The sequence below is a fragment of the Schistocerca nitens genome, chromosome 2 (assembly GCF_023898315.1).
Source record: "Schistocerca nitens isolate TAMUIC-IGC-003100 chromosome 2, iqSchNite1.1, whole genome shotgun sequence".
In the NCBI taxonomy this organism is placed as follows: domain Eukaryota; kingdom Metazoa; phylum Arthropoda; class Insecta; order Orthoptera; family Acrididae; genus Schistocerca; species Schistocerca nitens.
The window spans coordinates 101,615,843-101,631,997 of record NC_064615.1 but is presented as its reverse complement, the minus strand read 5'-3'; the positions used below and the strand labels follow the sequence as shown (position 1 = coordinate 101,631,997).

General features: G+C 38.2%; 1 protein-coding gene across 1 annotated transcript in view; it reads right to left on the bottom strand.

Moving 5' to 3' along the window:
• LOC126235764 (ubiquitin-like modifier-activating enzyme ATG7) overlaps positions 1–16,155 on the bottom strand; it is a 110,282-nt gene that overhangs the window by 59,427 nt on the left and 34,700 nt on the right. The window contains exons 8-9 of the mRNA XM_049944563.1: positions 10,236–10,424; positions 3,109–3,252 (exon numbers count right to left, since the gene is read on the bottom strand). Of these exons, the coding sequence (XP_049800520.1) occupies positions 3,109–3,252; positions 10,236–10,424 (333 nt within the window). The remainder of the gene's footprint in view (positions 1–3,108; positions 3,253–10,235; positions 10,425–16,155) is intronic.

The following is a 16,155-nucleotide window of genomic DNA, read 5'->3' as shown; positions in this document are numbered from 1 at the left end:
AGGGTTGGCAGATCCCCTCGCCTCCGGCCATCCAATGGATGTGGAGGTCATCGATCCTGCCCGACGCTCCATCTTCCGACGCAGTGGATCACAGTGGCTTCACCCCCCGAAGGAGGAGGAGTGTAGTAGCCACCAGAAAGATCGCGGGAGGCGCACATTGGCACGGCGCGTCACGGGCGGTAGTTGCCGCAAGTAGAGTCCTGTCCACCAGAGGGCACGCGAGAATTCGGACGCGACCTCTGCCGGCGTAACAACAAGAACAACAACAACAACAACTCCAGCAGCACGGGCCGTGCCCAGTCAGTCAACATCGGGCATGCCTAGGACGCAGTCCCGGTCTACGCTAAGTGAAGTGCGACGTAAACGTGAACAGTGTTACTACAGTAATCATGTCTACTCCCACACTAAAATTGTACAATGCCTGATCCTTCTGTCCTGTATAGCTGTCAATGAGTAAGGCAAAATCTTTGTCCGCGTAAGGAGCAATCACACGCTCATTAAAGTCTTTCACTAGTCTTTTCTCCATTTTTCCTGACGCACTGCAATTCACAATGACACTCGGCGTTTGCGTAACTACCCTATTCACCTGTTGCTGAACTTGCAGTCCAAATATACCATTTTTTTCCTGCAAACATAAGTAAAATGTAGGTCAAAGACATCATGCTTTGTTCAGAGCATATTGTATGGTATAACTATGTGAAGTGGCATGCAGCTGGTCTACAGTACATTCCGTGTCGCCTTCTCCAACTAACGATAATGTGCGGGTCGATTTCATTTCATAGTTAAAACCGGACTGATCTGTGTTGATAATATATGCGTCTTCATATTGTTGGAATCTCACGTTAGTTTCTGTAACAAATGTCTTGGAACACTCTAAAAGTTCTTCCAGTTTATTCGCATAGTTCTTGCTTACATATTTCGTAATTTTCCTGCTTGTAATTTTGTATTTTCTTTTGAACGCGACAAGCCAATGAGATGAAACCTTGAAGTCCAGGCCGATTTGTTTAGCGTAATTCAATCCCCAAATCTGTAGGTCTGTATCACGAACTGCACTTAATTCATTTCTGGCTTTAATAAATTGTCGGTATACATGGTTTTCTAGTTCACTGAACTTCTGTCTTCGGGTTCCACCTCGTTCCACGACTTCTTTGCAATATTTAATTGTGCTTTTTTCCTCCATCCCTTTAAATTTATTAAATTTATTTGTTACTTCACTCCATAATCTATATTTGCATCTTTTAATTGGTTTGGACAGTAACCTGTATTGGAGCATTTCCTTCATGTAACCCAAAGAAATACCATCAGATTGAAGTCGCAGTATGTCCTCTTCGTGTTCTTCGTACAGATCGTCAACAATCTCATCATCTGGTACATACAGCCCCGCAGCAATCAGCAAGGTATCGTCATCACCGCACTTCCTGTTTATCAACAAATGTAGGAAATAATCATACAAATGTTCGACAATCGTTCGATCCCTTCAGGAACTTTCCGATTCCTTACAGTTCAGAAAATATTCATTGACCTTGTTATTGAAGTCGCGAGCTATATTTGCTGGATTCATATTGCCCACGGAATACAACTCACGTATTTAATGCACTCTCGTCCAAAGTAGCGAACAGTCAACTGCCAGCCAGGGAGCCTCGTTAGCAGGAATACTCTCTCTTCCGTGTGCTGTAGTCGACTGACATCGTGTGTTTCGATGTTTGTTTAGGTGTAGCGTCCCCATACTACGGCGCAGTTACCTCACATCGGACGGATGGACGGGCAGATAATAATTGTCTGAAAATAAAAAGACTTGAACCATGGACCTCTCGCTCCGCAGCTGCTCACGCTAACCACGGGACCATGGCGCTCCTCTGTTTACATTATCCTTGATGTTGCCTATCTGGCACATGGACTACTCAGTTTGTATATTTTGCTTATTTTTCATAGTTCCACATAACTTCTTCCTGTTTTCTCGATTGATCTGTGTTCAGTTTTTCAAGGCCTATCCACTGTGCCAACTTGTAACTAAATCTGAGGGGGGTGCGATGGGGAGGTTCCCTTGTAAGAGAGAGAAAAAAATATCGACCAGGAATCAGACAGAGGGGTTTGCACTTGTCCTGAAAGCAATTGGCTCCCTCTTATCCTGTGGTCTGAGTTACCTGTCACTCTTTTCTAATCTTTCCCAACCATCCCTCTTTCATCTCAGCATAAGGAACTGATATTTCCAGAAACTATGATTGGTACTCTCACATTTAAATGAGTCTATTGGCAGTGATGGAATTTCACATTCTGGAGTATTAGCCAGATGTGTAGATGTAATTATGACTTTAATGGAAATGAAATGGAGGTAGATGTAGCCAGATGAATGGATATAGAATGTACCAAGGTCATTCTGTGCTGAATTCAAAACACACTAAAAATAGAAAGGAAGGTAGAAACAAATTGGGCATGAATTCCTGAAAACCACGTAATGCAAGAATACATCTAGAGAGCACCTTTATCTAGCAATGGTGGATGTCAAATGCCTGACAATGATGGATTTCCATTTTGCCATAAGATTGTGTGGCTATTTCTTATCAGTTATATTTATGGTAGAGGATAGTGGATTGTATATCTGGAGTTGGGGTTGGGTTGTTTGGGGAAGGAGACCAGACAGCGAGGTCATCGGTCTCATCAGATTAGGGAAGGACGGGGAAGGAAGTCAGCCGTGCCCTTTGAAAGGAACCATCCCGGCATTTGCTTGGAGCGATTTAGGGAAATCACGGAAAACCTAAATCAGGATGGCCGGACGCGGGATTGAACCGTCGTCCTCCTGAATGCGAGTCCAGTGTCTAACCACTGCGCCACCTCGTTCGGTATATCTGGAGTTTACTGGCAGATATAGTTACCCCCCCCCCTCCAGTTTTCTGCACAGCATTTGAGAAAACTGGTTACATTAATTAGGATGTTGCTAAGGAATAAATGAAATAGCACCCTTTAAAACTGTGTCAAACATTTGTTTCTCCAAGTGGTAATGATACTGTAAACCAGAAGGAATACACAACAGTAAAAATTATATTAAATAATAAATAAAGTATCTTATCAAGCAAAATTAAATGTTCAAGTATTTAAATTGATACTAACATTCCCAGGTGCTAGCACATCACTGCAGAAGTAGCATCCAAGCTGAGGACCATCTGGTGCAACAGCTACATCCTTCTTCTGATTGCGCATCCCGTGTCTCATGACGACAAACGTATCAAAGCCCAAAGCAGCTGTCATCACTAACTGAAAGATACAAATAAAATTAATAACATAGAAATTAAATGTTCATAGAATTTCAAAAATAAATCATCATCATCAAATTATTTTACTTGCATTGACAGATATCAATTTGTACTGTTGAATTCAACACTATTATGAAATTGTTTGATTGTACTGTTAAATTCTGGTTTTTAAAAGTTTTAATCAGATTTTCTTCTCTGGACACAGGATATGAATTCGCTCAAAATTTAAATGTTCAAATGGCTCTGAGCACTATGGGACTTAACATCTATGGTCATCAGTCCCCTAGAACTTAGAACTACTTAAACCTAACTAACCTAAGGACATCACACAACACCCAGCCATCACGAGGCAGAGAAAATCCCTGACCCCGCCGGGAATCGAACCCGGGAACCCGAGCGTGGGAAGCGAGAACGCTACCGCACGACCACGAGATGCGGGCTTAAATGTTCAAATGTGTGTGAAATACTAAGGGACCAAACTGCTGAGGTCATCGGTCCCTAGACTTACACACTACTTAAATTAACTTACGCTAACAGCAACACACAAAAACCTATGTCCGAGGGAGGATTCAAACCTCCAGCAGGAGGGGCCGCGCAATGTGTGACATGGCACCTCAAACCGCGTGGCCACTCCGCATGGCTATGAATTCATTCATTCATTATGTACCGTAAATCCAATCAAGACTGACAACCTTCAGAGACTGGATGAATCAAGATGTAAATTAATTAAAGACAAGCATATCATAGAAACTTAATCTGTAACAATGAACTACAGTATTCTGCTCAGTGCTGTTCATGTTTATGTCAGCTAGTATTCAACCAAGTACCTTAGAAACATGTTAGGCATGCAAACATAAGTAGAAACACTAGTTTAAGGAATGACATATTGTATCTAATCTGACTTGTCATCTGAAAGATGATTTCTTAATGTGCTGAAGTTAGCAGGTGAACTATAGTGAACGGCCAGCACTGAGTTTGTGTGAATATTGCTTCACATGAAATCGAACAAATGATGGGGATCATTCCCTTCTCTTTAACTCATGTATTTATAACAGACTACAAGTAGGAATTTTGCTCTTCTATCCTTTTGAGATTTGAAGAAGACTGATTAACAGTCAAAACAAGTACTTTGAATTATAATTTGTGACAAAAGAAACAAAAATTGTAAGGACAATCACATAATGTACTTCACAACTTAATCATTTAAGCTTTATAATCTACTGCAGTGTTCAGTGGTACAGGTGAAAGAGAGAATTGTGACTGACATTGTGGAGCATCATTTCAGGGTTGACAAAAAATGTGAAATATATATGTAAAACTTTTAGTGTATAACCCCTTTCCATACAGCTGTTGCACATCTTCCATTTAACTTACATGGTATTTTGTTTCTGAAGTTTGTTTTATGGTGCAACATTTTCCACTACTCTTCACCACAGTTCATAAACCTTTAACCTCTGCAAAATGGACATACATTTTTTATATATTAAGGCTGGCAAGTTTATATCTCATTTTACTGTACACAATTTTACACAGTGAACCTGATGAATAAAACCTTACTAAATGCTAAGTCACATCAGTTTGGTTTTAGTTCTGAGCCTTCAGTAGCGTCCATCAGCATTGTCATCAAACACAGTTGTCACTGAAATTCACACTGTCACATGGCTTGCGGAGTATGGATGTAGATGTAGATGTAGAGATGTACTTGCTTGTGAAGGCAAGGGTCTGTGTATAGACCACTGATAACAGAAAGATTCATTTGGAAACCTATCAAATTCTTTTGTATTCAAAGTACATCAGCCTCCCTCTCTATCTTTCCAGGACTCTTTATACAGCCAGTGCAGAGTTGGGACTGGTATGGTAATTCTCCAATTTTCATGAAGCACAAACCATATCAGTGTATAGGTTATTATTATCATGGAGTCACTGCTCCCAAAGGCATTTTAAAGCTACTGCCAGGACCCCCAAGTGATGAATCCGTGTACCCCCTCTATCTGCAACTAGTGATTAAATGTGACAATGTTTTCCAAAGTGCTCATGCATTATGTGCCTGAGGTGTGATGAGGGAACCAGCTCAGTATTTACCTAGGTGGATGTAGAAAACCACCTAATAACCGCATCCAGGCTGGCCAGCACACCACTCCTGTTGTTTATCCACAAAGTGGATTTCATCTGGAGCCAGTGCAGTTCTCTGTGTTCTGGAAGCAGATGCTTTAATATGATTCACTACCCTGATGGATAAAGTACATCAACCTAAAGGCCATAATTACGTAAACTGTAGCTTTGTTAAAGGAACTTCAAGTCAATGATCGTTAACTTATACTGTGCAAAATGCGACTGGAGTGTAAATTTTGTAAAATTTTCTATTTAGAGCAGGATATCATTTCTTAGAAGTGACTTTCACATTGTAATAAATGTTCTTGGTGATGCAGCTTTCAGGGGGAAAATTTCCCTGAAATAACACACATTCTATTGGAGGCATTCTTATGAAAAAGTGTAATGTTATTTTCAGAATGAATCTTTCTCTCTGCAGTGGGATGTGCACTGTTTTTAAACTTGTTTTTGACATTAAAAACTATGTACTGGAATAGGACTTGATACTGGAACCTTTGTCTTTCCAGGCAATGGTCCTACCAAGTGAGCTATCAGTGCACAACTCATGACTTACCCTCACAGCTTCAGTTCCGCCATTACCTGTTCCTACTTTACAAACTTGATGGAAGCTTGCTTTCACTCCTGGAACAAGGGATACTGCAGGGCAATGTCTTAATTGCACTCTACAAATTATTCCTGAATTGGATCTTTCACTCTGCAGGATAGTGTGGGTAGATTAAAAAAAAACACGAGGGCACACTGTAGCTTGTGCCTGGGCAACACAGGCAGTATGATGATTGCCTGTGTAAGACAAGGTTCAAGTACCAAGCTTCAGAGTAGCACACAGTTTTGATCTGTCTTGAAGCTTTGTAATTTTATATAATATTATGGTACTCACCACTGGAATCAGCAGCTACTTCTTACTAATACTGACCTATGGTTTTGAAGCAGGCACCCTCACAAAGAGACAGTCATTGACACTCCAGGCATCAGAAGTGAGATTCCTTGGATTCACTTTCTGGCAGACCATGATGAATAAGTTAAGAAATGAGGAGGCAAGAAAGAAAGATGGAATCAAGACTCCCTTTTAGACCTACTCAGGACATCAAGACTATGGTGGTAGAAGAACAGCCTGAATAAATTTGGAAAGAAAAGTGGAAGGATATCTTCCTGTAGGAAGATCCAGAACCAATTGGATGGACATGATCAAGGATGACCTCGCTGCCAAAGGAAGGGCAATGGATAATGTTCTCCATGACAGATTATAATGGGCAGAAGGAAGTGGTAGAGGCTCAAACAGCACCCTGGAAACTGGAAATGTTTTTTCACCAAATAATAATAAGTGAACAAATTGTTTTCTAACTAACTGATATATATTTGTTGTAACCTTCAATAGAGTAATTACACCACGAACCTACTATGCTGTCATAGTAGGAGGAGAGGTGATACTCCTACGTGGCGCGTCCCAGGTGGTGGATAGGGAAGTCCTCACTGGTTTACTGGCGGACTCGAGTGAAATAAAATAGCTCTCGTGGACCAAACACACCCTCTGCGGTTAACAACTGTAGTTGTAAATTGGATCTTGCTGCAACTAAAGTTGACAACCTTCGAAAGTCAAAAATGGAAAGGTCTTTTAGGAAAAAAATTCCACCGTCCTGCTCAAAAAGGCAGGAAAAGGCTACATCGGATTCAGTGGGTAGTCAACTAGAAGACAGCAACGAATCGAAGTGTTTGCAACCATCCAAATGCACACTAAAACACAAAAAGAAGATTAAACATGAGCAAATAAATTATATAGCAACACACAACATAAACTCACTACTTCAGACCGGAAAACTCAAGGAGCTCATAGATGAACTAAATAAACAAAAAAAATTAATAACAGGGATCCAAGAAATGAGAAACACCACAGAGGACCCATTTGAATCACAAGGATACAGAATTTATAATGGGGACCGAGGGCAATGAAACAATGTCCCCAGTTTGGAACAGGGTTTTTAGTAAACATAAAAATAATGGATTCAGTAACGGATTTCCAAGCAGTATCACCAAGAATTGTGACTCTAAGCTTTAAAACAATGAATAAAACCTATACAATATTAAATGCTCATGCCCCAACAAATGAAAAAAAAAAATTGTCTAACAAAAACAAAGGAAGAGGAAGATAAATTTTGGGGCCTTCTAGAACAAACTATGAACAGAGTAAATAAAAAGAATGTAAAAATCTTATTGGGAGATTTCAATGCTCAGTTGGGAAACGAAAGGAAATATAAAGATATAATTGGAAAATGGAGTCCACATAAATTTACGAACAAAAACGGCCAAAGACTTGTAGAACTCTGCAGAGAACACAACCGTATATCTAAATCAACAAACTTTAAGAGGAAGCCAAGTAAACTTTAAACTTCCTCCAGACTGGAGGAAGGGCGAGTGGCAGCTAGACCACGTCTGTATGGACAAAAATTTTCATAAGGAGATCCACAATGTTAAAGTAATGAGAGGAGTAGACACAGGCTCAGACCATTATATGGTTAAAATTAAAATCAAATTCACTCCATTAAAGAAGAGGACCGGAAAAACTAATAAAATAAAAAGGAAGTTTGACCCACATCAGCTAATTAAAAATAATAGGTACCAACAAATAACACAAACCATCAAATTAACAGATGATCTAGAACAATTAGTGCTTAATCTTAAAAAAGAAGCAGAGAATCTAGCTCCCTTGAACCCACGAAGGAAACATGCGTGGTGGACATAAGAATGTGAAAAATTCCATGAAGATAGACACCAAGCATGGTTAAAGTTTCCAACACACAAAACTGAAGAAAATGCCATCAACCTAAAAAATGAAAGAAAAAATTTCACTCAAAATATTAGAAGAATCAAGAGAGGATTTCATAAAGATATTATAAACTCTATAGAAGGTAATATTCATAAAACCAACTCCAGGAACTACTATAAAATCTTTGGGAAACAACTACAACAATATGAGGCCCCTACACTAATACTGAAAGATGAAGATGGAAGAATGACACACAGTAACAAGGAAAATGTAGAAATCAACATAAATACCCCAATAAAAACCAAACCTAACAAACTAGACCCTCCAACTTTCCAAGAAGTGGAAAAAATTCTTAAAGAACAAAAAAATTATAAGGCATGTGGAGAAGATCTAACAAAAATTTGGGTAACAGAGCGATTTCCCGAACATTCGACCACAGCTATCATCCACCCACTACACAAGAAGGGAGATAAGAGCAACCCAGACAACTACAGAGGAATCTCTCTCTTAGATTGCATACAAAATTCTATCCAAGATCCTATATGAAAGAATCAAGGAGCAATTAGAACAGGAGTTAGGGGAATATCAGGGAGGTTTCAGACCATGGAGAAGCTGTGCAGAGCAGATAATTAGTTTAAAATTGATTATGGCATACTACAAGAAACGGAACAAACCTCTGGCAATATTTGTAGATTTTAAGAAGGCATATGACTGTCTCCACAGACCTTCAGTACTAAAAATTTTAAGAAATCTAGGACTCCATCCAAAACTAATTAAAATAATACAACTCACTCTAACCAACACCAAATCAAAAGTGAAGTTTAGAGGAGAAATTTCGGAACCATTCCTCATAAAAACAGGCTTAAGACAAGGCGACTGCCTATCACCATTACTGTTCAACTGTGCACTGGAATACATAATGAGAGAATGGTACAAGGACAATCCAAAGAGGATAAGAATTGGAAGTGCAAAAGATGATATTAGCTTAAACTGCTTGGGATTCGCTGACGATCTTGCTCTCCTAGCCAACACTGTTCAAGAAGCCAGGCAACAAGTGAAATCACTACAAGAAATAGCAGAGAAAGTAGGCCTTAGAATATCATTTGAAAAAATGGAGATTATGCTAACTGATCCACCACTTGCAAACAAAATTACAATAAGAGAACAGGAAATCAAAATCGTTGATAAATTTAAATATTTAGGCGAAATAATAACATACAATCTAAATGAGAAGCCGTCATGGCAGAATAGAATAAAAAAACTGAACTACACAAATTACATTACCAAAACTACATACAACAAAAAAAGCCTATCTATAGATGCAAAATTAAAACACTATAAAACAGTTACACAACCAGAAATAATGTATGCAGCTGAAACTATCTTCAAAACAACTAATACAGCAGAAATTGACAGAATACTAAAAATAGAAAGAAGAATAATTAGGACATGTATAAATAAACAGTATAAAATAAATGGACATTGGAGAATAGCATCAAATGAAACAGTATATAAGAAAATAGAACCAGTCATGAGCACAATCAGGAAGAAACGGATCTCATTCTTTGGACATCTGATGAGAACTCCAGAAAACAGAATTAGTAAAAAAATAATACAAAAATTGTGGAATAGCAAGAGCGACATTAAATGGAACACAGAAATTAAGGAAGATATAAAAGAACTTCAAATTACAGTAGATGACCTAAAAAACAAGACAGAGAAAACCAGAATACTGCAAGACCCGCAAACCAGACTACAAATGAAAATCAATAAAAGGAGTACAGGAAGAGTGGTCTCAGATGAAGAAAGAAAAAAAATATCTGAAAGAATGAAGAAATATAGGGCAGACAGAAGAGCAAAACACCTTTCATATAAGAATAGACTCTAATAATTATATTACCTAAATATCATATTAAGTTATTGTTGAACTAAATTGTATCCCTGTGTAACAACTTGTTTAGAACTTTGTATTTTTGACTAGAGTGGTCCAATGAAGGCCATAAAATAAATAATAATAGTAATAATAATAATAGTAATAATAATAATAAAAATAAAGAGTAATTACAATTGATAAGGATAACATAGCTTGCTATTATGAAAATAATGTTTACCTTTTCCTTACTGGTCGCAATAACTGTTGGTAGCCAACGACTTTCTCTTGAATCTGTCAGAAGAAATATCACATCGTGGTTCTCTATCAGCTGCTCCAGTTTCAGAACAGCTTTTTGGACCTCAGGAAGCATGACTTCCCCAACAGTGTGTCCTGGCATCGGCATATGTAACTGATAGCCAGACGCATTCTGCAAATGTTCAGAGAGTTTCAGCAGGCAGCTGAAAGTAGATAAAGATGTATATGGTTTTTGAAATCTTTTGACATTTCAATATTATTCCACTTCAGTGAGGATAGAATGCCTGTTTTTATCATTATATGGTCTACATTTGCACACAAAATAATCTGTGTCTGTAATTCACAGGAGCTCACAGATTTTTCTTTTAAACAGTGGAACATGTCTCAGTCTCTCATACACGTATTGAACATGGAGGCATTCAGATGGTTTGCTTTCAGATATTTTCAAATTATGTTAACTGCAATAAGTTAAAGAAAACATAACTATACAGATTACAATGATGATCATGTCACACATGCATGTACTTACATGTTTGAAAGACTAGCCGTGTAATAATAAGTGCGCTTATAAAAATAATTTCAGATGAGTATTTCTAAACCATCTAAAATGCTAAAACTGGTGAGGTATAATTTTAACTAGAATCATATTCAATCTCTCCCATTTCACACATTCATTAACAGACAAACTTGAGCATGAACATATCCTTTGTTTTAAAATATTCTGTTGCAATTAGATTGGATAACCAGAACAGAGGCTGAAGAGAGAACTCAGAAAGAATTTTAAGGCTCATCCCTTACAGATATAGAACAAGAAAGACATCCAATTTGACAATATACTTAAATTTCCTCTCTAGCAACCTAAGAAGAGGTCTGGACATTACACAAAATGTTTCATTTTATATCATATCCAGTCACACAATAAGCACCAGACAACTATGGGACCTCTCACCAGAGAAGTGATCAATGCATCAAAGGGCAGTCTTATATTAAAAAATAGTTTTACAAGTATTTCATCTCAGCTGGATGACAAAAACAGTACACCTCAGCTAGGTCATTGGCTACCTGTAGCTTATGGTCTCTAATTTTAGGCCATTCATTCAACTGTGGACACATGACACTGTGCTTTCCTCAACAGTGAAATGAGTGTGTGCAGGATGGGTACATAATCTGTCACAGTACATCCCCAGTCAGATTTTGCAAGGTGTCATGTTAGCAAAACTTCTTTGACTACATTTCCATATCGAAAATAGTGTTGTTGGTAGTGATGCCACCATGTGCTGTTATTAAAATAAAAATGACACTGATTTGTACATTAGTTTGAATTTGGCAGCCATTTCATTAAGATGTGCTTTATGGTTCTTGCCAAAAATGAAAAAAAAGTGCCCTATTGTTTGACGATTCACTTTTCGCTTTTGAATGAAACAACTCATGTGAGATAAAAATGAAAATGTATTTCACTTATAGTGGTGCTTTGCTATCAGTGTCAACAGTTAGATGTTGATTCAACGAATTTAAACATGGTTCAACATGTATTTTTGATGACGTAACAGTTCCACTGTTAAGTGTAGAAGAGAGAGCCGATAGGTGGAAAGGGTGCATTGGTGTCCTCTATGAGAGGGAAAACTTATCTCATTACATGATAGAAGAAGAACAAACAGGAGTCAATATAGAAAGATATGGAATCCAGTATTAGAATCAGAATTTCAAAGAGCTTTGGAAGACTTATGATAAAATGAGGTAGAAGTTATAGATAACATTCCATCAGAATTCCTAAAATCACTGGGGGAAGTGGCAACACAATGACTATTCACATTGGCGAAATACCATCTGACTTTTGGAAAAACATCACCCACACAATTTTGAAAATAGCAAGAGCCACCAAGTGTGAAAATTATTACACAATCAGCTTAATAGCTCATGCATTCAAGTTGCTGACAAGAGTAATATACAGAATACTCTAAAAGAAAACCGGAGGATGTGTTAGATGATGATCAGTTTGGCTTTAGGAAAGGTAAAGGCACCAGTGTGACAATTCTGATGTTGTGGCTGGTAATGGAAGCAAGACTAAAGGAAAATCACGACATGTTCACAGGATTTGTCGACCTGGAGGAAACAATCGACAATGTCCAATGGTGGAAAATGTTCAAAATTCTGACAAAAAAATATAGGGGTGTGCCATAGGAAGAGATGGATAATATGCAAAATGTAAAAGAGCCAAGAGGAAACAATAAGGGTGGAAATCCAAGAACAAAGCACTCAGATTAAAGAAGATGCAAGACAGAGACGGCAGACTGACAGAAAGGCCATTCCTGGTCAAGAGAAGTCTACTAGTATCAAACATAGGCCTCAATTTGAGGAGGAAATTTCTGAGAATGTATGTTTGGAGTACAGCATTACATGGCAGTGAAATGTGGGCTGTGGGAAAACTGGAAAAAAGAAGAATCAATGCATTTGAGATATAGTCCTATAGAAGAATGTTGAAAATTAGGTGGACTGATAAGGTAAGGAATGAGGAGGTACCCCACAGAATCACTGAGGAAAGGAATACATAGATGGCACTGACAAGAAGAAGGGCCAGCAGTGTAGGACATTTATTAAGACATCATGGAATAACTTCCATGGTACTTGAGGAAGCTATGGAGTGTAAAAACTGTGGAGGAAGACAGAGATAGCAACACATCCAGCAAATAATTGAGACCATAGGTTGCAAGTGCTACTGTGAGGTGAAGAGGATGGTATAGGGGAGAAATTCATGGCTTGCTGCATCAAACAATTCAGAAGACAGATGGCTCAGAAAATAAAATTAAATTTTTAAGCTTCCTCAAGTGCCACGTAAGTTATTCCATGATGTCTTAACAGATGTCCTATGATCTTTCCCCTTTTTCTTATCAGTGTTTTCCCTATATGCCTTTCTGTGTTGATTCTCTGGAGAATATCCTCCTCAGTACCTTATCAACCCACCTAATTTTCAGCATTCTTCTGAAGCACCACATATCAAATGCTTCGATTCTCTTATTTTCTGGTTTTCCCACAGTCCATGCTTCACTACCATACAATACTGTGTTCCAGATGTACAGTCACAGAAATTTCATCATCAAATTAAGGCCTATGTTTGCTACTTGTAGGCTTCTCTTGGCCAGGAATGGCCTCTTTGCCAGTGCTAGTCTGCTTGCTCCATCCATCACGTGTTATTCTGCTGCCTAGGTAGCAGAATTCCTTAACTTCATTACCATCAATCTCGATGTTAAGTTCCCTGCTGTTCTCATTTCTGCTACTCCTTCTTATTTTTGTCTTTCTTTGGTCTACTCTTAATATATATTCTGTACACATTAGACTGTTCATTCCATTCAGCAGATCCTGTAATTCTTCTTCACTTTCACTGAGGATAGCAATGTTGTCAGTGAATCTTACCACAGATATCCCTTCAAATTGAATTTTAATTCCACTCTTGAACCTTTCTTTTATTTCCATCATTGCTTCTTCGATATATATAGACTGAACAATGGTGGCAGGAGACTACATCTCTGTCTTGCACCCTTTTTAATCCAAGCACTTTGTTCTTGCTCTTCCATTCTTATTGTTCTCTCATGGCTCTTGTACATATTGCATATTATCCATCTTTCCCTCTGACATACCCCCATATTTTTTTCTCAGAATTTTGAACATCTTGAACCATTTGACACAGTTGACTGGTTTCTCCAGGTCAACAAATCCTATGAACCAGTCATGGTTTTCCTTTAGTATTGCTTCCCCTACCAACTGCAACATCAGAATTGCCTCTCTGGTGCCTTTACCTTTCCTAAAACCAAACTGATCATCATATAAAACATCCTTAGTTTTCTTTTCCATTTTTCTGTATATTACTGTTGTCAGAAACTTGGATGCATGAGCTGTTAAGCTAATTGTGCAATAATTTTTGTACATGGCATTTCTTGCTATCTTCAGACTTGTGTGGTGATGTTTTTTACGAATGTCATATGGTATTTTGCCAATGAGAATAGTCATTTTGCTGCCACTTCCCCCAATGATTTTAGAAATTCTATTGGAAAGTTACCTATAACCTCTGCCTTATTTGATCATAAGTCTTCCAGTTCCAAAGCTCTTTTAAATTCTGATTCTAATACTGGATTCCGTATATCTTCTATATTGACTCCTGTTTCTTCTTCTTCTTCTTCTTCTTCTTCTTCTTCTTCTACCATTTCATCAGATAAGTTTTCCTCCTAATAGAGGACTTCAATGTACTCTTTCCACCTATCAGCTCTCTCCTCTGCACTTAACAATGGAATTCCCATTGTACTCTTAATGTTACCATCCTTGCTTTTAATTTCACCAAAGGTTGTCTTCACTTTTCTATATTCTCAGTCTGTCCTTCCATCAATCATTTCTTTTTCAATTTCTCCATATTTTCCATGCAGTCATTTTGTCTTAGCATCCTCGCACTTCCTATTTATTTCATTCCTGAGTGAACTGTATTTCTGTATTCTTGAATTTCCCTACACATTTTTGCACATCCTTCTTTCATTGATCAACTGAAGTATTTCTTCTGTTACCCATGGTTTCTTCACAATTGCCTTCTTTGTATGTATGTTTTCTTTCCAACTTCTGTGATTGCCCTTTTTAGAGGTATCCATTCCTCTTCAAATGAACTGCCTACTGAGCTATTCCTTATCGCAGTATCTATAGCCTCAGAGATCTTAAAGCATCTCTCTTCATTTCATAGTACTTCTGCATCCCATTTCTTTGTGCATTGAGTCTTCTTGACTAGTCTCTTACACTTCAGCCTACTCTTCATCATTACTAACTTGTGTTGCGAGTCTATATTTCCTCATGCCTACACCTTACAATCCAGAATCCGATTTCGGGATCTCTGCTGACCCTGATGTAATTTAACTGAAATCTTGCCATATTTCCTGGCCTTCTCCATTTATACTTCCTCCTATATAATTCTTGAACAGAGTATTCAGTACCACTAGTTGAAATTTATTGCAGAACTCAACTAGTCTTTCTTGTTTCTCATTCCTAGTAACAAGCCCACATTCTGTCGTAGGCCTTTGTTCTTCTCCTACAACCACATTCCAGCGCCCCATGACTATTTGATTTTCACCTCCCTTTATGTACTGAACTATCTATTCAATATCATCACATGCTTTCTCTATCTCTTTATCTTCAGCTTGTGACTTCAGCACATAAACGTGAAGTATTGTTGTCGGTGTTGGTTTGCTGTCGATTCTGATGAGAACAACCTTATCACTGCACTGTTCACAGTAATTCACTCTCTGCTCTACCTTCCTGTTCATAATGAATTCTACTCCCATAATTCCATTTTCTGCTGCTGCTTCTATTACTCCACAATCTTCTGACCAGAAATCTTTGTCTTCTTTCCATTTTACGTTGCTGACCCCCACAATATCTAGATTGATACTCAGCATTTTCCTTTTCAAATTTTCCCTACCATGTTTACAAATTTTCCCTACCATGTTTACACTTCTGACATTCCACACTATGACTCATAGAATGTTATGTTTTTGTTGGTTATTCACTCTTTTTCTCATGGTCATTCCTCCCTTGGATGTGCCCTTCTAGAGATCCAAAGGTGGAGGTGGGGGGGAATACACTGCAATCTTTTTTGAATAGGGAGATCATCATGACACTTTTTCAATTACAGGTCCTATGTCCCATGGATACACATTGTGTGTCTTTAACACTGTGGTTTCCATTGCCTTTGCGTCCTTATGCCATTGGTCATTGTTGATTATTCCCATCTCAAGGGCAAGAGAGTGCCCTGAACCTTTGTCCGCTTCTCTTCCCTCTCTGACAAGGCCATTGGCTGAATGAGGGTGACTTCTTATGCCTGAACTCTTTGGCCACCATTACAGATATTTTTTATTCAAAATGTAAGCAGT